General features: G+C 43.0%; 2 protein-coding genes across 6 annotated transcripts in view; one reads left to right on the top strand and one right to left on the bottom strand.

Annotated features, from left to right (window-relative positions):
- The window catches only part of ACAD11 (acyl-CoA dehydrogenase family member 11), a 305211-nt gene extending 304052 nt beyond the window's left edge, over positions 1-1159 (bottom strand). For 3 of the 4 annotated variants that reach the window (XR_003942519.1, XR_003942520.1, XM_030206676.1), the window contains exon 1: positions 957-1159. Coding sequence is in view for 2 of the 4 variants with exons in the window: in XM_030206676.1 (XP_030062536.1) it covers positions 957-1090 (134 nt within the window). In the remaining 2 variants the exon portion in view is untranslated. The remainder of the gene's footprint in view (positions 1-956) is intronic. The other variant, XM_030206684.1, reaches the window with a different exon arrangement.
- A 133-nt stretch (positions 1160-1292) lies between these two features.
- The window catches only part of UBA5 (ubiquitin like modifier activating enzyme 5), a 42894-nt gene continuing 20381 nt past the window's right edge, over positions 1293-23805 (top strand). Inside the window, exons 1-7 of one of the 2 annotated variants that reach the window (XM_030206655.1) lie at positions 1293-1514; positions 6468-6513; positions 6601-6690; positions 11150-11259; positions 13540-13626; positions 15407-15491; positions 23125-23229. In XM_030206655.1, the coding sequence (XP_030062515.1) occupies positions 1369-1514; positions 6468-6513; positions 6601-6690; positions 11150-11259; positions 13540-13626; positions 15407-15491; positions 23125-23229 (669 nt within the window). In that variant the 5' untranslated portion in view covers positions 1293-1368. Of the gene's footprint in view, positions 1515-6467; positions 6514-6600; positions 6691-11149; positions 11260-13539; positions 13627-15406; positions 15492-23124; positions 23230-23805 lie in introns of those variants that run through there. The other variant, XM_030206664.1, reaches the window with a different exon arrangement.

The raw sequence follows: 23805 nt of genomic DNA, 5'->3' as shown, positions 1-23805 counted from the left end.
AAGCATATTTCCTTTCTTTCCATCCTTCCTTGATCCAGTATCTCCTGTCTTCCCTATCCTCTCTACTCCTCTATCCAGCATCTTCCCCTTGACCAGTGGCGTAGCAAAGACAGGGCGGTGGGGGCGGTCCGCTCCGGCTGCACGCCGCTGGGGGGGGGGGGGGGGTGTCGGCTTCGCTGGTTCCCTGCTCCCTCTGCCCCGGAACATGTTACATCCTGTTCCGGGGCAGAGGGAGCAGGGAACCAGTGGAACCGACACCCCCACAGCGGCGTGCACACAGCAGGCAAGAATGCACTTGGGGGGGGGGAGCTTGGGTGATGCGCTGAGGGGGGGGGGTGATGCGCCGAGGGGGGGGGGTTGGGAGGGCTGCTGTTGAGTGTGTCAGTGGCGTTAGGCAGGCTCGAGCCTTTTTTTGTGTGTGTTGCTGTCAAGCTGTATGGCAGTTTGGGGGGGGGGGGGGGTTGGATCAGCTGTGAGGTATGGGGTATTTTTTTTTACCCCGGGTTCTGATGTTGATGTCACAATGCGTTTGCTGACCTCAGCCTGTGCTACGGATCCTAGCAGACCAACTCCGAAGACATCACGAACACAGGCAGCAAGACGCATAGAACATTGGAGGTGAGAATTATTATGTAGGATGAGAGTGACTGCCAATCCTGCCCCCATTTTGGTTTTTCATATTTACTTAACCACCTTTGGGTCTGCCTATTCGACATCTCCAGAAACACTTTATCAGTACCCACGCAAAGGTAGGCGGTACATTTGTGTGCTTGATGTTTACATTTGCAGCCATACACAAAGACAATTTTATAACAACCAACTTAAACACGTAGGTCAATTTTACATACCCAAGACCTACTTCCATTCTCTTATTAGTCCTCAGCAGTGTGCCAGCAGAGTTGGAGGACCATCTCCAGGCTGATCTCATAAAGAATTGGTGAGGGGAGGGCTATTACCTGTACTGGCGGATGGTTAGCGGCTCCGGCGATGTCAAGGGGAAGCCCGGTAGGCTGGCAGACAAGAAACTGACCAGGGCTGCCTGGCTAAACCTGTGCTTTTCACGCACATCAGTAGTATCAAACTCCTCCATCGCGTTCCCAACTTCCCACACCACTGAACAAAGTCCAGCGCTCGCGCAAAGCCTCTACCATAACAGCTGCTGATGACACTCCTCTAACTCCGCCCCTGGAACCAGGAAGTTGGCAAACCTCCTCGAGGCACTGTGCGGCTGGGGGCGGGGATTAGAACGGATGGGGCGGAGCTGCGCGCGCGAAGGCGGAAGAAGAGGGAAGGGAAGTGAATTCTGCTTTTCGGGCTGCAGTGCAGACGTGTCTTTGTGCCTGTAGCGGAGCGGGACCCGGGCTCAGTATGGCATCGGCTAGACTGGTGGAGGATTTGCTGGCTCGCATCCGGGAGCTGGAGAAAGAACTGAGCCGGGAGAAGGCTAAGGAGCGGCCGGGGCGGCCCCTCATTCAGAACATGAGCGCCGAGGTGCTGGATACTAACCCGTACAGGTGGGAATGGTGGCGGAACGCTCCCCTCATTAGCCCTCTTGAAAGCCAGCTGCTGTGCTGGCCCTGCAGTCTTTCTAGTTAAGCTTTAATGTTCAGGCGGCCACCATGTAGTCTATTTTGGCTATAAATGCTACCTTTGAAGAGTTCCTTCTGAGCGTAAAAGTTACTTTTTAAGTGTACGCCGTACACTTCCTAAATGCAATATCACCTGAAGAAATTTCCAGTTTCATAGACATGAGCCCACAATTCGGCTTCTGACCAGCTGACTGACGGCTCAGATCTCCTTCTTATACTCCATACTTCTAGCATCCCCCTTACTATACCAGCAACCTCTGCTGAGATTTGGAACAAGGGTTGGAAGACCAGCAATATGTTCTGTTGGGGCACAACCAAGTATAGGACGGTGATGGCAGCATCTCATACTATGAGTATCAAGAAGCATATTAAGCTTATTAACAAGCAAAAGTGCTCTATATGTGCAGGATGATTTTGTTCCTCCTTAGATTTCAGTCTCCCTTTGCCTTAAGTAGCATGTTACAGCTGTGATTCATTTAGGGGGAAAACGAATGCGTGGTTTAACCATTTTGACAGACTATCCCCCTTTATAAACAATTATATGCTCAATGAATGGGGGTGCTTATGTTACTAAACTTTTAAAAGAAAACAAAATTGGATGGTGAGATACCAGCTGGGACCAAGTTGCTATGGAGACTGTTTTAGTGATTATTTACCTGAGCTCAGATTTTTAATTGACCAGTTAGCACAGTGACGTCTTGTTACTAACAGGGGTCAGACCGGTAATGGTGACCAGTCAAAATAGCTCAAAGACAAAATAACATCTGACAAAATGGCCCACATCAAAAGAGCCCCGACAGAATGGCCTTGACAAAAAAAGCCCAATAGCCTATCTAGCAGTGTCCTAAGAAATTTTAAAAAGAAAATGTGGAGGAGAGAATACATATGTTTACTCTTAATGGACCATGAGGGGACGCGTGAACAGCACTCCAGAAGTAATACTTCTGACTTCGAGGTGAAGAATAGTAAGTCTCGGATTTATAAATGCACTGCCTTCTCACAGTTTCATGAGTGTTTTTGTTGAAAAAGGACCTGATCTCAGCCCTTATTTAGTGCGGTACTTAAACACAATAACAATATTGAGTTGGCATGGCTGAACTATATTAAATTTAGGAAAAGTATGGCTCAGGTCATTGTGACATGGGACATCTCATCCAACCACAAGCCCACAATACAGGACTTTTTAAGCTTATAAGTTTCCCACATCTGCCAATTGCAGGCGTGGGGGGTTAGCAATGTGCAGTTTGCCGGGAGGTGGTTTACAGGCAGTATAATTGAGGTTAATACACATGGTCCCCATTTAGATTCAGGCATGTGTGCTCCATTTGTGGCTCCCCACACCCAGCTCACCAGTGCAGGCCCACTAGGGACTGGCATCCCCCAGTTTTCCAATAACAACTCCCTCCTGAGGACCATAGCACTCACATCAATTATTTCCTGCTATGGTTCCTTGACTCCAAAGATAACCATTCAAGAACTGATTCATATATGTTGTTGTTTTTTTTTTTTTTTTGCATGGTGTTTCCCCATTTCTTATGAGGGCCATAGGTGCAGAGTGGGTCCGAGTTGTCATAATGCTGCTTCTTTATACCAATTTGAAGCTGTTGCACAAGAAAAATTGTAGAAAGAGAGGACCCTTGGCAGAGAGGCCTGTTTGCTTAGCTACCCTTCTAGGGCATGATTATCTTGCCTTTAAGAATGGTTTCCAAGAAGGAGCCTGGCAAACTCAGCCTATCTTACCCTAAGGGTGGCTCAGTCAACACTTTCATACGTACACTTCCCTGCATGGTACAGTGTGCATCCATAGACAAGGCTATTGCAGTACTGTGTACTCTAGACACTAATGGAATCTGTGTTACTTATTGCCAATTTAGCTAGACTTCTTTCACTTATTGGGTTTCAATTTTAAAGTTGCTCATTTGGATAAATGGGTCCTAATGGGCAGTGTGATACCTTGCTCATATTTTGACAGGTTCAGGTCTTTCATTCATTGGGCGACAGAACAAAAGCTGGGAAGGCAGTATCATATGTTATCTGGATAACTTCTTATTCGTTGGAAAAGATTATTTTATGACATTCCAGAACTTATTGTAACCTGGGTCTCTCGCTCCAACTGGCTCAACTCAGTCCGACCTGGGTCACGGGGAAAACTTATTTCTCTCAAATGATCAATTCTTTTCTCCACGCAGCTCACCGTTCATTCAGTAACAGGTTCCACCATTTGAGCTTGGGAATGGGTCAATATTCTGGAATAGAAATCTGGGGATTTGGGAAGAACCAAAGAGAACTTTGGGGCATTGCTTCTCTCAGTCCGCGAGCACCCGCTCTCCTCTCTTTCCAAATAAACACACTGTATTTTGGTAGTTTTACCAAAACCAACACCAACTTTACTGGAACTTCTGCGACCAGCAGTCAGCATTCTAACTCCTTTATATACACAGTTTTATTCAAGATCAGTTGTGGTAATCTTGACCTCTCTTCCTCCAGGTAATTCACAGGTATACATAGTTACACCCCTCCTGTTCTTTACCCATCCTTTCATGACAAGAATAAGTTCAAGGCTGTTTCAAATACTCCTAGCTTCCAGTCCAGTTTCTTGCAAGCACAGACACTTTAGGCTGTCCTTTCAGCAGTGCACCTCTATGGGCTACACTCCGGCCTTGTATAGACTCCTCCTGTGCTGATCCTTTAGCTGGAATCCCCTGATTCAGCCGAAGCTCGCTCTCCTCTGTTTGCCACTTAGGGGCAGCAATGTTTCTTATATTAAGCTTGTATTTATTTCTTGTACTCCAAGATCTCTCAGTTCTTCCAAGAGTCTTGACTGGGGTACAGGTAACCGAAGACCTTGTGTATCTTCAGACTCTTTTATTAAACCCAAGATCTCCTAGTTCTTCCAAGAGTCCGACTGGGGTACAGGTAACCAAAGACCTCGTGTATCTTACTTCAGAGTCTTTTATTAAACCCAAACTCCACCCCATCCAGTCACTCTCCACAGGGAAACACTTTTTCTGCAACTTATTTCAACACCACTCCCCTTGGGCTGGGCTTCTTCCCACAAAGGGACCTCCCTCCCCTCCCCCGGGCCTCTGAAAACTCTGTCTAAACTACTTGTCTTAGTAATAACCATACCATGGAGTATTACATTAACAACCCGTTTTGGAATTCTGCATGTGAATGAGAAAACAGAAGGTCCGGTTACTTCTTCCACATTCCCGGGTATTCAGCTAGATGTTTGGGGCAAGGTCTCCAAGCTTCCTGGGGACAAGCTAGTTTTCACAACTGCTCAATTTTTGGATGCCTCTTTCATCTAGGTTATGTTCAAATCATTTTTATTGATGACATTCAGAAAAGGAACAAGTACATTACAAGCAATATTGTAACATACCATCAAAAAGTTTTCCAAAAGAAGAAATCCCTGTTGTCCATCCCTTCCCAATACTTTCAGACTTAACTAAGTGTCACTTTATCATCAATTGCAGGTCAGGAGTTAGGTATTGCCTTTTTCGTCTAGGTTAATATTTGTGGAGGAGCGTTCAGGAATGTAATTTAACTGAACGTCACTATGAAAATGAAGACGTGTGAATGCATACTAAGATGTTACTAGCACTGAGTTTTGTACCATGTGTCAGGGCTGTTTTGTTGTGGACCTTTTTATTTGATGCTGTTTTGTCTTTGGGTCATTTTGATAGGGTGCCACAGGTCACAAATACCTGGCAAGATCTTCTTAATGAATAAATCCATTCCCTGTTGCTCGGTCCCAGGGATAAGCAATGACTTTCTCAAGTCTACATGGCTAGTGACAGTTTATGGACTTGATCTCCAGGAACTCATTTCAACCCTTGTTAAACCTAGCTATCCTAGGTACCTGGACCTCATCCTCTGGCTACAAATTCCACAGATTAATTTGTGTGCCCTAGTTTTCAGAACTATTTGAAAAGGTAAATAATATTCCCTATTTTAACTGTTCCGCCCCTCATGATTTTATGGATCTTTCAAATTTTCCTTTGTTGCCTTTTCCAAGTTGGAAAGCCCTAATCTGTTTACCATTCTTTCATCACCTTGTATCGTTTTGCTTGCCCTTCTCTAAACTATATATTTAGTTTTTGAGATGGGGTGACCAAAACTGCACACAAAATTAAGTTGTATGGATGGCATTTGTGATGGGGACATAATTACATTCCCAGAAAACCTTAAGAGTGTAGAATTTGTAAATATATAAATCCAGATCCCATGGTTTGCCTAGGATACACACGGTCTGTCATTTGCCAATTTAGAGTTCACTGTCGGTGTACTGACATTTTATATTAAGCCTGGTGTTTTGCATGGTTACATCTTGTCTGTACTTCATATATATTGATCCCTGAGGAAGACTTCATGCCAAAACACAGGCGTGTTGGGTCAGGACTGTTTATTCCTTTGGCAGGTCAAGATTATACACTTATTTGATCATTCATTGAAGAAAAAGTGTTTTTTTAGAAGCTTCGACTTCATTTTTTTGTCTGATTACCTTGGGACATTTTATTTCCATCTTTTTTTTGTTTTCCTTTCATTTACTGTGGAAGCTCTGTGTGGCTTTCTTTTGTTATCTGTTTCATACGACATGGGAAATGTCATGTTTCATGCCCCTTTTCATTTGAAACAGGGAAGTGGCTAATTTTTCTGTTGTCAGTAGTGTGCGCTGTTGCTAAAATAGTGCTTCCTATTTGAGTAATAAGGTGCACTATTAATACTGCACTCCACAATTGGGGGGGAGGGGTTAGTTTCCTGTGTTTATATGATTTATTTTATTCTAAGCAGAGCTAACATTTTTGGCCAGTACTTTACTGATATCCATGTATAACTTCTTTGATCATATATGTATGTATATTTTATTTTTAGCCGCCTGATGGCATTAAAACGAATGGGAATAGTAAAGGACTATGAGGTAAGTATTTTAAGGAGATCAGTTGTACTCTATACTGTAGAAGTGATTACTAGATGTAAAAATCTGTAATGTGTTTGATCTTTGCAGAAAATCCGCACTTTTACCGTAGTAGTTGTAGGTGTTGGAGGTGTTGGTAGTGTGACTGCTGAGATGCTGACAAGATGTGGCATTGGTAAGGTAATACACATTTTTCTTTGATTTTATAACATTAATTAAAGCTTACAAATCAGTTTGGAAAAGGTTGCTTTTCATAAATTGCTACACAGAATAAGATACACCTCTAATCGCAACACTAGCAGCAGAAAATGAAGTGGCCAGAATACAATGAACTCCTCTCCCTAAATAAAAAAGGCGTATGTAATATAGATATTCATTTATAGTATATACACACACTCATACATATATAGATCTATCTACATATTGTCAGGGGTATGTGGGCCACTGGCTGATAATTCATCATTACCACCAGATTTTCTCTTCCACAGGAGTTCCAGATAGAGCCCCACTAGAAATAAAGTTCTAAGAGCAAGTACAGCAGCAAACACTGCTTACTCCCCGGAAGGTTTGTTCCCCCTGCAGTACTCTCCTCAGAGTTTTTATGCCCTGCCCAGCAGGGCTGCACTTGAAGGCTGGCATATCTTCCCAGTCTATCTAATCCCAGGGATCTCACTCCATTAAATGTTTCCAACATTTTTGATGACAAAATATAATAAAACTCATGCAACAGAGTTGCTATACAATGAATAAAGTGCCAAAGCTTATACAAAAACAGTAATGGGAAATTCCTTCATCAATTATTTAACAGATTTTTTAGCCCTCACCTATGTGTATAGTACAGAAATATTACTTATTCAGTATACAGGTCACTTTGTTTTAACCCTTCCCAACAACACTACTACTTATCATTTTTATAGAGCAACTAGACGTATGCAGCGCTGTACACTTGAACATGAAGAGACAGTCCCTGGTTGACAGAGCTTACAATCTAATCAGGACAAATAAGGGAAATACTAATGTGGGAATGATAAAACAGACATGGGTATGTGAATATGGGTTAGGAGTTAAAAGCAGCATCAAAAAGGTGGGCTTTAGCCTAGGTTTGAAGATGGCCAGAGATGGAGTTTGACATACTGGCTCAGGAAGTCTATTCCAGGCATATGGCGTAGCAAGATAAAAGGAACGGAGTCTGGAGTTGGCAGTGGAGGAGAAGGGTACAGATAAGAGAGATTTACCCAAAGAACGGAGTTCCTGTGGAGAAGTGTAGGGAGAGATAAGGGTGGAGAGCTACTGAGGAGCTGCAGAGTGAATGCACTTGTAAGTCAGTAAGAGGAGTTTGAATCGTATGTGGAAACGGATAGGGAACCAATGAAGTGACTTGAGGAGAAGGCTAATATGAGCATAGCTACACTGGTGGAATATGTCATACAGCATAAACCCTTTACCACAAAACATCTATAATCGTAAAATACTCCCCCACCCCCAACCCATTCAACCAAAGCCATTTTGGGGGCAAAAAAAAGTATCATGGAAATAGCAGAAGGGGCTTGTGTTCTTATAGCCTCCCCCCCCCCCCCCCCCCCCCCGAGAAAACCAACATTTCCATTCCCTCCTCCTTCCCAAACATCACCCCCCCACTTCCCACCATACAGTTAATATTCAAGAACCCAAGTGACCTGTCCATCATTTATTATATCAGTATTCAACCTATAAATGCCTAGGTAGTCCCTCTGAAACATTCAGAATTTGGCTTTGAGCCTAGAGGATAATGCTTGTAAATAATCTTCCCGTTTGTCCAAAAAAAAAAAAGTTTATAATGCTTACAAATTCCATTCACCCCTTGAAGTTCCATCAAACAGATTGTGAAGCCCAGTCCTCCTTTCCCAAAAGGAAGATGGAATAGGTTGTGTCCAATTTTTGAAAATACATTTCAAAGCAACCATTCTAGATTTTTGAACCAGCAATCTGATTTTTTTTTCCTCTCATCCAAATTTCTCTCTGAACCCAGTACCAAACCCCAGGCTGACGGCCGATATTTTGTCCTAGTATCCCATTAAGGGATGAGCAGTGGTACCCCAAAAAGCTTGAATTTGAGGACATTTCAAAAAAAAAATGCCCCATGTTTCCCTTAAGGGACATGCACATCTGACACTGAGGAGATGCTACATATCCTATTCTATACGCTGTAACCGGGGATATGTATGCTCCATGCAAAACCTTTTACCAACATTCTCAATATTCCAAGGGATTTGTTTAACAATGGCAAGAAGATCTAAATCTTCTCCTGTAGAAACTAATTCCTCCTTCCTGTCTACTTCTTAGACTATCATATGAGTTAAAATGTCCAAATGTAAATCTTCTCCTGTAGAAACTAATTCCTCCTTCCTGTCTACTTCTTAGACTATCATATGAGTTAAAATGTCCAAATGTAAATCTTCTCCTGTAGAAACTAATTCCTCCTTCCTGTCTACTTCTTAGACTATCATATGAGTTAAAATGTCCAAATGTAAATCTTCTCCTGTAGAAACTAATTCCTCCTTCCCGTCTAGTTCTTAGACTATCATATGCGTTAGAATGTCCAAAATTTAACAGGGATTTGTGTAGCAAGGATACTGATGACAGGTTGGGGTTTTGAGGATTAAATAACTCCCATAAACAAGTAATTTAAATCAACAGCAAGTGGGTCCAAAGTTAGAGTGGATATAATGTTGCAGTTGATATGTAAAGGTATTTCCTGGATAAGTTCCCAGTCTCTCAGCATTGATAGGGAATGTGTTGCATACAGTGTTTCAGAAGACTTGACCCCTTTAACTTGCCATTTAGTAAATACCACTTTATCTTGACCTGGCAAAAAAAATCTGAATTTCCTTTGAGGAAGCAAAAGGGAACTATGAAGATTCTGATTCCAGCGGTGTCGGAGCATACCAGATACCCCGAAGAAGCTTCAATAATATATTTAACAAGGGATGAAAGATTTTCACGGGACACTTAAGTAAAATGTTCAAATGCCAAGGGGCAAAAAATTTTAATAACTTTTTTTTTTCCCCTGAATATCATCTAACTTTTATGTTTATGAGGTTGATATATTATAGTTCCTAGTAAGGTCTACTTTCTTTTTTGTACTCTATATCAAAACATTCTGTTGGTATTTGGGGTATATAAGAATTAAATTGTAAGGAGTAGTCATTCTGAATTTCTATCTCCTCCATTCTTCCTCTGCTGAAAAAAAAAAAAAAAAGAGCTTGGATGTATACCCTAAATACTCAAATTTACCCTTAAATCCAACCACTTACAGTACAAAGTCCTTGAAATACCTCATGATGGCAGTTGCACAGCTTCCCTAATATTTTTGTGCCTGGCTTCTAGTTGCTTAGCCAGTTTCGTGCCTTAATTCTCTTAGAGAAAACAATAGGTCTTCTTCATGTAACCCTATGGGTTAGTGGGTTGTTTTGTACCTCAGCTGCTCAGAGTTCGGGTGCTGGAGCTCTGGGTCCTTTGGGAGTTGGGAGAGGTGGAGGTTGGCATTGCCATGTGTGGGTGTGATGCAGGGAGCCGCAGTTGGCCATCGGGGCTGCGGGAAGGAAAGCCTGTATTGGGCCCTGGGCCAGGAGTGTCAGTGTGTGTATGCACATGTGCATAGCTCCCGGAACAGAGAGGCAGCAGGCACATCTGTGGCGGGAGCAGGAAAACCAGGCTGCATTATACTTGGCTGGAGTCCTTCTGCACTGCATGGAGGTATTGGCCCAGTGCAATGCTGAGAGAGTCGGTCTGCTACCGGGAGTAAGGCATGTGTTGGGGAGCCTTCTTTGGCATTCCCTACTTGCTTCTATCTCCCAACTGCACTGGGAGTGTGGGATGGTCAGCTCGTGCACAACTGGAAGGGAGAGTTGCCAGGTGCATGCATGGGAGCATCAGCTTATAGAGTAGAGTCATGCAGTGGGAAGCTTGAAGGCTGAGAGGAAAGCAAGGAACATGAAAGATGCTGACAGGAGAAGACCCTGGCAAGCTAATAAAGAAGAGTTTTATTTTAAGTTTTTGTTTTGCTGTTTGTGGAAGGTGGTGTGCTGTAGGGCAGGATGGGGCTACATGACAGGTGATATCACGAGCTGGCTCATATTAACCTGCTGCAGGGACCATAGGTTTCTAAACTACCTACTGAGGCAGTTGGGAGGGAGCTGAAGATATACGAGAATGTGTTCTTATTTGAGAGAGATTAAATGGGGAACTTTTAAGAGATTTAAAAGGAGGGGTAGTATTGTGTGTATATATATATATATATATATATATATATATATATATATATATATACTTTTCCTTCTATAGAAAAGAGGGAGACTGGCCAGACTTGCTCTTGCTTAGAGCTGCTGTGAATATATTTGTGGTAGAGGCCTCAGGGATGCTGATGAAAGCCACATTTCTGGGTGGGTAAATAACACTTCGGATTGTTTCACAATAGCATCATTAGGGGCCAAATGGAGGCCCAGACCTCAGAAGGTGAATTGAGCCCACAATTTGTAGTGTAGTGTGAATCATTTCTATGAAGTGGCTTTGTGGGTAAACAGTGGCCCTGTTGCAGAATTACCTGATAGAATTTGGCCCATGAACTCATCTGTACTATTGGTACCAATCTTAATTTCAGCTGCTGCTGTTTGACTATGACAAGGTGGAACTTGCAAACATGAACAGGCTGTTCTTTCAGCCACACCAGGCCGGGCTCAGCAAAGTGGAGGCAGCAGAGCACACTTTGAGGTATTTATTTATTTGGAAATAAATATATAGATACAGACACATCCTGCCAAGTCACAAAGTTCATGGGAGGTTACCATAAGCACAAGTAAAACAAACATTATGACATAAATCTGTCCCTGCACAATTCTAGCATATTTTTTTCACCATTAAATGTAATCAAATGTATAAAATAGGCTGATGTTTAACCACCTACAGTAATTTTGTCAATCCAACTCTGGTCAAATAGTAAATATAAACATACCTTCATAAGGAAAATACAGCCTATGCCGGGGGTTATCAAAATTCTTCAGATGAGCCATACAAGACATTTCAAATTGCCAAAAGCTGATGGGGGGGAGGGGGAGAGGTAGTGGGAGGAGTCTGCATCAGAGTTTGCTGAGCAGGCTTATGGCGGTCCGCTCTAGCATACTGCCATCATTTTCTTTGGCTGGTGGAGCATGGGACCCCCATCAGTGCTGCTGCTGTTGTGCATGAAAAAAAGGGAAACGTCCTCAGTAGGCCAGATTCAATTATAGGCAGAAAACTATGGTCGCCTTGAAAAATGACCACCATCGGCCATAGTTTGGAGACCCTTATATACAGCTATTATAAATTTTTGTTAAGCCAATTCTTGTTCTGCTTTGCCAGTTCCAAACCATTGGTTAAAATCCCAGCTAAGGCAGCTTAATGTGAAATGAAGTGTTGGCCTCTGTCCAAATTAGGGGGCTATAGCAGAAGCATTCATATTGCATTTCCTGTAAAATTCCCAAGAATCTCGTCCATTTTGTAACAAGGACATGATGAGAATAAGAGAACGTCTTATATTAAAATGAGCAATGGAAGCCAGCCACAAAGCCGAATAGGAACGGTCTAGGTCATATGACTTTACATATGACCGAGTTGTAGTACTTTCTCTGATGGTTCCAGAGTTTTCCTGCCTGGCTAGATATGATGAGGTTTGTGTACATGCAGTCCTTGTGAACATCTGGATGAATGATAGTTAAAACTGATTGCAGACATGGAGGGGGATATTAGAGGGTTGGGAGTAGGGGAGAGTTGAATTGGAAGGATTCTGTTTGAGTGAGAGGTTATAAGAAACAAAGCCTCTTGCTCAGAACATAGATGTGTGTTTGTTATTCTGTAAATATCTTCCAACTTGTAATTGTGATGGATAATAGTTGGCTTAAGGCCAAGTGGCTATTAGTTGGGGAGAGCGGGGATTGGGAAGAGCTTTTATTAGGAGGGTGGGTTGAATGAGAAGGGAATGTCTATATAAATTGTATACAAATTGTTTTGTTCTCCTTTATACTTGGTTGGTTTTATTCTTCAATACAAATTGTTTATACTCAAAACTGAATGCAGACAAAACCAAACTGCTTTGAGTGGGTAAAAATGGTTCACAAGTTCTTGTTTCAGGCCCATGATTATTGATCTGTCCATCAGATTAAAAGTATGTAGTATAGGAATTATCACTAATTCAACACTAATAACGGAGGAACAAGTCAGTACTGTAGAATAAAAAGCATTAAAACATAAGATGAGTTGCTCTGACAGTTTTCTGATTAGTCATGATGAGTCTTCCATGTCAGCAATGTTATGCTTGACTCTTCTATGCCACACTAAATAGGTAGTGCCAAAAAAATCTTTAGGCTGCAGTAGCTTTAGAGTACAGTGGCAAAGTTTTTATCAAGGGAGCAAAAGGTGGGTTAGAGCAGCTCCCTTATTAATTTTTCTCCACTGACTTCTTCCTTCCCATCAACATATGGATTAGTTTAAAGTCGTCACACTTTGCATTTAAAGCTCTTATGGATATGGACCCACTGTGTTTGATAACAATATCTTCTACTCAAGCTCTTTGCTTGAATCAAGATATTGTCTGAGAGTGCCTCTGGTTCAGGAGTTGAAACTTGAACAATATGTTTGGATTTGGCCCTATTCTAAGATTTGAAATCAGAACTGGATTAGCTTTGCTTTTCTCTTTCAATCAGAAATCCTTAAGGATGAGTTTGCATTAGGGCAAATTTTGGTTCAAGGGTCACTAATTGATGCCACCTCTTATACATTTATGGATTGTGAATGTTGCTGAGTTTTGATTTCTTGTATTTAGTTTTGATTGTGTGCATGCTTATAATTCATTGTTTTGTATAACGGATGAGATGTTATGCCGTCATGCTCCGCCTTAAACCAAAATGCTTTGGGTAAAAGCAGGTTACAAAAGCCAATTTAAATTAATCAAGATTGTATACATGTTGTGATTAAGATTACCATCACTCTTTCTTTTTTTTTTTTTTTTCCTTCAAGAAATATAAATCCTGATGTTCAGTTTGAAGTACATAACTACAATATCACAACCCTGGACAATTTTCAACATTTTATGGACAGGATAAGGTAAAACCTTGTCTTTGTAAGGATGGGTAGAATCAATGCATTGACAATTGTTTATTGTGAATGAGCGTTGTTATATATTTTGAGGTACTTGGTAGTCTTGCTGCTGCTAAATGTTACTTTACGTTGGAAACCTTAAGCTGCTCAGGATGACTTGCTTGAATGATTGGCCATACTGAAGTATTTTGCATTGGGAAAAATACATTTAAGAGAAGCTTTAATTACACTAGACAAATGTCATTGGAGTCTGCAAGAATCTTGCAGATAACATTTTTATATCAGGAGCAACAAATAGAATAGAGGCGTGTTCCGGGACTGGTATTTCACCACCTTCAAATAAAGGGCTTTTCGTTAATCAAAATGGTGATATTGTAGAGACTCTTGTCAACATTTATTATGGTAACAGTATAAGAGTTTAAAGGACAGGATATTGTTTGGGGTCGGGTAAGAGTTTTTCTTATCACTGTAGAATTGGCTACAGGTGCAGAATATTTTTGCCCCTTCCCTCTACCCCCCCTCCCCCCAGATTACCACGTAAGAGAGATGTTAGGACACCAGAAGGAACTTGAGGGACCTGTAATGGTCTCTTATTCTATCCAAATAATGCAGTTTTCATAGCTCTTCAACATTCTCCTCATGCTTGGTATCACCCACTGTTCTTCATCCTTCAATGGTACCGTAGCTGTGTGCTTCCCCAGAACATCAACATGTAGCCTGCCGTGCTTTTCATTACCTGTCTGTGTCATCCTAGCTTTCACTATTGCATTGGTGTGTTCATTAGATTTTCATGTTGATAATGTACTTCAAAGTGTGTGTGGGGGGGGGGGGGGGGGGCGTTGGTCTGTGTTGGCTCCACTTTTCCCTTAGAAGTGCTGTTTAGTACTGGAGGGGTATTTTGATCCCTCTAGTTATTTCTATAATGACTGAGTAGACTTGGCTTTGATGTACTACTGAATAAGCCTGCACTAATGGTCACAAAATGTTGGATGCATGGAAGACATATATTAACAATAGGTATAGGGGTTTGTTATATGTTTATTATGAATGTTTTGTATTGCAACCAGCTTTGAATTTAAAGCAGGATCTAAATTTCTGAAAATAAATTAATAATTAAAACTTTTGCCACCTTTCACAGTAATGGCCACACCCCTTATTCTTATGTTTTAACTCCTTTCTTTGCCTTTTCAAAAACTATATCCATGTCACATTGTTGATGCTGGGAAGGAGAAGGGTTGACCGAAAGGGAGGAGGGGCACTAGAGTTTGAGAGGCACTCTAAAATTAAACTACCTGTTCTTTAAACTAGTCTCTGCTTTTGATTTTTTTTTTTAAGATTTTAAAATGAAAGAAAATGCTTGGAAATGCAGAATAATCTATGCAGTAGAGTTTATGCTTTAAATTGGGATTCTGTTCGTACTACACTTTAATGTTTACTTTTTAAAAAAATTTTTTGATGGCCTGAATGACAGGTGGTAAAGATTTGTATATCTTTTTAACTGTTAACTCTTTAATCCCATCTTTGTTCGGTAAAGCATAGAGACAGCAACAGCAAACTTGGTTTAAATGATTTAAAAGGTGCAGCAGTTCAATGGTAATACCTGTTGGCACAGTGTCTCTGCTTTCTGAGATTGCACTGGTGCTGTTGCCTGTTTGTCACTGGTCCTGGTACTGTGAAAGAGGCTGACCTAAGCATTCACTCACTGAGATGGATTTAATATTTCACTGGTTCTTGTTGACAGTATCCTATTGGTACTTGTTATTAATCTCTATGTTCTGTGTCACAGTAATGGAGCACTGGAAGAAGGGAAGCCTGTCGACCTTGTATTGAGCTGTGTGGATAACTTTGAAGCTCGTATGGCAATCAACACTGTAAGTGCCAGGAACATGCAATTCATTCTGCTTCAGAGCTGAACTGACAATAAGAGAGATTCTGCTGTGGCTCATATTACTCCTGTTTTTCATGCCCTAACCCTTCTGCGTCTGGAATATTTAGTTCAGCATTCAATTACAGATTAGTCTAGCTCTACACCCTTTCTGTTCACATTGGGCTAAATGGCAAGGCATTGTTTTGCAAAAGCGAGTTACCTCGGATTCATGCCATACACTGAGAAGTTTTCAGGATTAGTTTCCTGTTGTGTTTAAATTGAAACCAAAATGTGTTTCTTGTGAATGTGAAACTACCAGTGCTGGATTAAATGTAACCAGTCCAGGAAACAAACCTGTTTCCCTGCATGGGATAAATGATTTCAGGAGTCCCAATCTTCATGTTAGGTTTGAACAGGGCTGTAAATGATTCCTATTTGGTTACAGTAGTCGGTATCTATTAAGGTGGCATTAGCATTGCTACCTCTGACAGCCACACTGTTTCACAAATTTTCTATTTAAATTTCTAATATGCACTTTTTTACACAAGATAATTCAAGTCTATAGTAACGTAAAAGTGACGGCAGATAAAGACCGGTCACGCTCATAATCCATGATTAAATCAACAATGAACATAATATTGTACACTTGATCAAGTGTTCTGTCATCTTTCTTGAGGTTTCTTGTTTTTTTTTTTTTTTTTTAAATTTTGCGTGTGTTTATTGAATTGTATGGGGAAAGTCTTGTAGATAAGTACCATTCTCTGAGGACAAGCAGGTCATAATCCTTGTGTGGGGTGACATTATCCATGTCGCCCACTGCAGAGTGCTTTAATAGCATGTATAACTTGTAACAGCACATGCAGAAGTGCTTGCCCGCCTGCTGATCAGCAGTCTCTTCATCCGCTGTGAGGAAAGAATGTGCTGTCCGTGGCTCCTCAGTGTCTAGTACATGAGTTAATTTTTTGAGCATTTTTCAGCCCCTTCTCTGCAGGATTTTTTTTTCTCTCCTTTTTGTTTTCCCTTCAGGATTTTTTTTCTCCCTTCCTTTATCATTTTTAGACAGTTTTTCCCCACTTTTAAACTTCCTTGGGTCTGGGCCTGAGCTCCAGTCGGGAGTTTCCCTGTCTTTTTTTTTTTTTTTTTTTTTCTCTCTGGTGATTTGCCCCTTTTTGAAGTCACCATCGAGTTGTTTTGATTTGACCATGGCTGTTTTTCCTTCCCTGCCATCAAAGGTACCCAGTGGCTTCAAGCTCTGTGCAGTCGGACCATCTCTGGCACAGACACCCATTTCTTGTGTGCCCAGTGTTTGGGTCCACCTTTGCCTGCATATGCAGAAAAGAACCTGGCTGTCCAGAGAGGCTCAAAGAGAGAGAGTTTTTGGAGCCTTGTCCGAATCAATGTTGGCGCTTGCATTGGTGCCCATAGCTGTAAGACCCATGTCTGACGTTAGGAGTGGGTGTGTATTGAGCAGATCTCCACCTGCTTCGATGCCAGCTTCTGTGTAGGGCTCCCAGGACCGGTCAGCATTGGACCCAACACAGAGGACGTGTGGGGATTTGACATCATCCTCGTCGGCGTTCCATCCTAGATCTAAGGTCCGTGAACAAATTCGTGGTCAAAGAAAAGTTCAGGATGGTTTTCCTGGGCACCTGTCGCCCAATGATTCAGGCTCAAGATTGGCTATGCTCTCTGGACTTTAAAGGATGCCTGTACTCGCATCCTGATACTTCCAGGTCACAGGAAGTATCTCAGATTTCGGGTGATAACATGTCCCTTCCAGTACTGCATGTTGCCTTCTGGCATCTCGTCAGCTTCCAAGGTTTTCACCAAGTGTTTAGTGGTAGTTGCAGTGTTACTATTGGCCCATCTTTCGACATAAAGGAAGATGGACGTCCTCCTAGGGTTGTCCAAATCGGTATAATCGAAAGCCGATTTTGGATGTCCCCAACTGTTTTCCGTCGCAGAGATGGCCAAAGTTCAAGGGGCCATGTCAGAGGCGTAGTGAAGGCAGGACTTGGGCGTGCTTAGCACTTGGACGTCCTTGACCCATAATCGAAAGAAACAAGGATGTCCCTGACGAACACTTGAACGACTTTACCTGGTCGTGTTTTTCTTATGACCAAGGCACAAAAAGATGACTACTGGAGAGAATCGGGGATGACCTCCCCTTACTCCCCCAGTGGTCACTAACCCCCTCCCACCCTCAAAAACATCTTTCAAAATATTGATTGCCAGCCTCAGATGTCATACTCGGGTCCATGACAGCAGTATGCAGGTCCCTGGAGCAGTTTTAGTGGGTGCAGTGCACTTCAGGCAGGCGGACCCAGGCCCATACCCCCCCTACCTGTTACGTTTGTGGAGGAAATGGCGAGCCCTCCAAAACCCACTGTACCCACATCTAGGTGCCCCCCTTCATCCGTAAGGGCTGTGGTAGTGGTGTACAGTTGTGGGTAGTGGGATTTGGGGGGCTCAGCACACAAGGTAAGGGAGCTATGTTCCTGGGAGCATTTTATGAAGTCCACTGCAGTGGCTTGCAATTGGTCTTTTCTGAGATGGATGTCCTTGGTTTTGAAAATCGCTGAAAATCAGAAACGTCTATGTCTAAGGATGACCAAATTTCAGGATTTGGGCATCCCTGACCGTATTATCAAAATGAAAGATGGATGTTCATCTTGTTTCGAAAATACGGGTTTCCCTGCCCCTGGACCGGGACGTTTTGTGAGGATGTCCTAATCAAAACTTGAACGTCCCTTTCAAAAATGCCCCTCTATGTAGACTATGATGCCCATATGCTTCCCTACCTGGACGATTGGCTGGTGAAGAGCATGTCAAAGGACTGTTCTCAGGAGTCCATTCAGAGAACTGGTTGGGTTTTGGAGCTACTAGGGTTCATTTTAAATTACCCTAAGTCCCATCTACTCCCGTTCCAGCAATTGGAGTTAATTGGAGCACTGCTAGACATGCAGCAGGCACGAGCCTTTCTCCCTGTGCCAAGGGCAGACGCTCTAGTTGCTCTTGCTGCTTTGGTTCGAGCCTGCTAGCAGGTCATAACTTGGCAGATGTTGAGGTTACTGGGTCACATGGCCTCCATGGTGCATGTCACACCCATAGCATGTCTTCACATGAGAACTGCCCAGTGGAGCCTAGCTTCCCAGTGGTCCTAGGCCTCGAGGTACCTAGCGGATGTTATGCGAGTGTTGCTGGAGTTTGTTCAGTCCTTCCTCTGGTGGACAATTCAATCCTGTTTGACAGTGGGACTACCCTTTCAAATTCTTCAGCCTCAGAAGGTGCTGATGACAGAAGCATCACACCAGGGGTTGGGAATTCATTTATATGGACATCATACTACATAATGCAAAGTTCCATTTTTAGGAGTCGCAGACCAAGAAAGGGATCTTGGCGCCGTTGTTATGTTGAAACCCTCTGCCCAGTGTGCTGCGTTGGCTAAGAAAGCAAATAGAATGTTAGGTATTATTAGGAAAGGAATTGAAAACAAAAATGAGGACGGTATAATGCCTTTGTAGCGCTCCATGGTGCGACCACACCTCGAAAATTGTGTTCAGTTCTGGTCATCGCATCTCAAAAAAGATATAGTGGAATTAGAAAGGGTACAGAGAAGGGAAACGAAAATGATAAAGGGGATGGGACGACTTCCCTTTGAGGAAAGGCTGAAGCATCTAGGGCTCTTCAGCTTGGAGAAAAGACGGCTGAGGGGAGATATGATAGAGGTCTATAAAATAATGTGTGGAGTGGAACGGGTAGATGTAAATCGTTTGTTTACTCTCTCCAAAAATACTAGGACTAGGGGGCATGCGATGAAGCTACAAAGGAGTAAATTTAATACGAATCGGAAAAAAAATTTCTTCACTCAATGTGTAATTAAACTCTGGAATCCGTTGTGAGAGAATGTGGTATAGGCGGTTAGCTTAGTGGGGTTTAAAAAAGGCCTGGACGGCTTCCTAAAGGAAAAGTCCATAGACCATTATTAAATTGACTTGGGGGGGAACTCCTTCTTATTTCTGAGATAAGCAGCGCAAAATGTAATGACCTTTTTGGGATCTTGCCAGGTATTTGTGACCTGGATTGGCCACTGTTGGAAACAGAATGCTGGGCTTGATGGACCTTTGGTCTGTCCCAGTGTGGCAATACTTGTGTACTTATGTAAGGTGTTTGGTCAGCTCAGGAAATAGATCTTCAGATCAACCTTTTGCAGCTACACGTAATCTGGAACACTTTAAGGGCTTTCAGAGATCAACTCCAATGACCTATTACTGGCTAAATCCAGAGGTCAATATTCCATCCTCATTCTTCTTGATCTTTCCGCTGCTTTTGACACTGTCGATCACAGCATACTTCTCGATACCCTGTCCTCACTTGGATTCCAGGGCTCTGTCCTTTCCTGGTTCTCTTCCTACCTCTCCCTCCGCACCTTTAGTGTTCACTCTGGTGGATCCTCTTCTACTTCTATCCCTCTGCCTGTCGGCGTACCTCAGGGTTCTGTTCTTGGTCCCTTCCTCTTTTCTATCTACACTTCTTCCCTTGGTTCATTAATCTCATCCCATGGCTTTTCCTACCACCTCTATGCTGATGACTCCCAAATCTACCTTTCTACCCCTGATATCTCACCTTGCATCCAAACCAAAGTTTCAGCGTGCTTGTCTGACATTGCTGCCTGGATGTCTCAACGCCACCTGAAATTAAATATGACCAAAACCGAGCTTCTCATTTTCCCCCCCAAACCCACCTCCCCGCTCCCCCCGTTTTCTATTTCTGTTGATGGCTCTCTCATTCTCCCTGTCTCCTCAGCTCGAAACCTTGGGGTCATCTTTGACTCTTCTCTCTCCTTCTCTGCTCATATCCAGCAGACCGCCAAGACCTGTCGTTTCTTTCTTTACAACATCCGTAAAATCCGCCCCTTTCTTTCCGAGCACTCTACCAAAACCCTCATCCACACCCTTGTCACCTCTCGTTTAGACTACTGCAATCTGCTTCTTGCTGGCCTCCCACTTAGTCACCTCTCCCCTCTCCAGTCGGTTCAAAACTCTGCTGCCCGTCTCATCTTCCGCCAGGGTCGCTTTACTCATACTACCCCTCTCCTCAAGACCCTTCACTGGCTCCCTATCCGTTTTCGCATCCTGTTCAAACTTATTCTACTAACCTATAAATGTATTCACTCTGCTGCTCCCCAGTATCTCTCCACACTCGTCCTTCCCTACACCCCTTCCCGTGCACTCCGCTCCATGGATAAATCCTTCTTATCTGTTCCCTTCTCCACTACTGCCAACTCCAGACTTCGCGCCTTCTGTCTCGCTGCACCCTACGCCTGGAATAAACTTCCTGAGCCCCTACGTCTTGCCCCATCCTTGGCCACCTTTAAATCTAGACTGAAAACCCACCTCTTTAACATTGCTTTTGACTCGTAACCACTCGCCTCCACCTACCCTCCTCTCTTCCTTCCCATTCACATTAATTGATTTGATTTGCTTACTTTATTTATTTTTTTTGTCTATTAGATTGTAAGCTCTTTGAGCAGGGACTGTCTTTCTTCTATGTTTGTACAGCGCTGCGTATGCCTTGTAGCGCTATAGAAATGCTAAATAGTAGTAGTAGTAGTAGTAACTGGTCAACTAAATTATGCTCATTCAAATGGACAATCAGGTTGCAATGTATTACACCAACAAGCAGGGGGGTACTGGATCATGCCCTCTGGCAGGAGGCTGTCCAGATGTGGCAGTGGGCCATCTGGAATTGGATCAGAATCAAGGCCACCTATCTGGTGGGCAAGTCCAACACCCTAGCCGACTGACTACTCATGTGGTGCATGACCCCTGCTCAGTCTATCAGCATGGGCCATTCCTGGGAGTTCTTCAGAGTGTGGGGCACCCCCCTCGGTGGATCTCTTTGCCATCTGTACAATTACAAAGTCCCTTCTCAGTACTGTTCCAGGGTCAGTGCAAACGACAAACTAGCATCGGATGCCTTAACTCCATTGGGGGCGTGGCCCTCTGTATGCAAATCCTCCCATCCCTCTTGTGGAGAAGACTTTGCTGAAACTCAAGCAAGACTGCTTGACCATGATCCTGTTAGTATATAGTTTGTCTAATCCTTACTGAACTCGCCATTGCGAGTTACAGTTGACCTACTGTTGTTTTCAATAAGCCTGGTAGCGAGGGATTCCCACATGTGAGAAGGATATGGCCTGCTTGTCTTCTGAGAAAGCAAAGATGCTTACCTGTAGCAGGGTATTCTCTGAGGACAACAGGCCATTCATCCTCACATACCCTCCTACCTCCCCTTGGAGTTGTTTTGCATTCTGGTTCCACGCTTTTGTAGTGGACAGGAAGGCACTAGCGTGTTCTCTTTTATACATGCTGTTAAAGTACTCCGCACCAGGCGATGTGGTTGACGTCACCCCCCCCAATGTGAGAATGAATGGCCTACTGTCATCTGAGAATAACTGCTACAAGTAAGTATCATCGCTGTACTGAAACCGAGTAAATGCAGTAGTAGTAAGGCAAAAATATAGCTTTTTTTTGTTGGGTATTAAATTTTGTTTTTTGCAAACGTTTTTCAGGCTTTTTCCACCGAGTCATGCTACTTACCATAAGTACATAAGTAGTGCCATACTGGGAAAGACCAAAGGTCCATCTAGCCCAGCATCCTGTCACCGACAGTGGCCAATCCAGGTCAAGGGCACCTGGCACGCTCCCCAAACGTAAAAACATTCCAGACAAGTTATACCTAAAAATGCGGAATTTTTCCAAGTCCATTTAATAGCGGTCTATGGACTTGTCCTTTAGGAATCTATCTAACCCCTTTTTAAACTCCGTCAAGCTAACCGCCCGTACCACGTTCTCCGGCAACGAATTCCAGAGTCTAATTACACGTTGGGTGAAGAAAAATTTTCTCTGATTCGTTTTAAATTTACCACACTGTAGCTTCAACTCATGCCCTCTAGTCCTAGTATTTTTGGATAGCGTGAACAGTCGCTTCACATCCACCCGATCCATTCCACTCATTATTTTATACACTTCTATCATATCTCCCCTCAGCCGTCTCTTCTCCAAGCTGAAAAGCCCTAGCCTTCTCAGCCTCTCTTCATAGGAAAGTCGTCCCATCCCCACTATCATTTTCGTCGCCCTTCGCTGTACCTTTTCCAATTCTACTATATCTTTTTTGAGATACGGAGACCAGTACTGAACACAATACTCCAGGTGCGGTCGCACCATGGAGCGATACAACGGCATTATAACATCCGCACACCTGGACTCCATACCCTTCCTAATAACACCCAACATTCTATTCGCTTTCCTAGCCGCAGCAGCACACTGAGCAGAAGGTTTCAGCGTATCATCGACGACGACACCCAGATCCCTTTCTTGATCCGTAACTCCTAACGCGGAACCTTGTAAGACGTAGCTATAATTCGGGTTCCTCTTACCCACATGCATCACTTTGCACTTGTCAACATTGAACTTCATCTGCCACTTGCACGCCCATTCTCCCAGTCTCGCAAGGTCAGGATCAGGAAGAAACACTTCTTAGTTGTCCTAGGGCTGATCTCCTGTGCTTTTGTAACCTCTAGCATGACATGCATTCACACTTTAATGTTGGTCTGCCTTTCATTTTGTTGCTAGGCCTGTAATGAACTTGGACAGAACTGGATGGAATCTGGAGTGAGTGAAAATGCAGTGTCGGGACACATCCAGCTGATGAAACCTGGGGAGACAGCCTGCTTTGCGGTACACATTATTTCCCCTTTCTTGCAAAATAAGTTCCGAGTTCAGCCCTCGTAACAGAAAAATATTTTCTCAGTCATAAATTAAGACTGATAATCTTTGTAATCATAAAACTGAGGGTGCCTCTCCTGGGAGAATCTCCGATGTGTTTTCAGTCAGGATTGATAGGTTGAAATGAATTTACAGAACAGAATTCATGAAGATTTAGGCCTCTGATATGTGCTCGGTATGTAGGTAATATTGAGACATCTGAGGAAGAGCATGTGCAGTGATGAAAATCCATATACCAGTTGAGCATAGCTGTTATTTTCTTGATAGAATTGTTCTGAATATTGAGACAAAAGTGTCTGTCCAGTATCATGGTGGCATCTTTGTCTTTTTGTCCTGCTCTGGGTAGACTATACATTGCTGCCCTAGTGCCTTCCTGAGTCTGTTGAGCAGGGCCCAGGCCATGGATTATGCAATTTCAACTTAACGCCCATCATTTCCTTATTTCACCTAATTCCACTATCCCTTTTTGATTGTTATACTAAAGAAAAGTACTAATATTTGTTACAGAGACATGATGATGTGCTTGCT

The sequence above is a fragment of the Microcaecilia unicolor genome, chromosome 1 (genome assembly GCF_901765095.1).
Source record: "Microcaecilia unicolor chromosome 1, aMicUni1.1, whole genome shotgun sequence".
NCBI lineage: Eukaryota > Metazoa > Chordata > Amphibia > Gymnophiona > Siphonopidae > Microcaecilia > Microcaecilia unicolor.
This window is presented reverse-complemented; position numbering and strand designations above follow the sequence as displayed.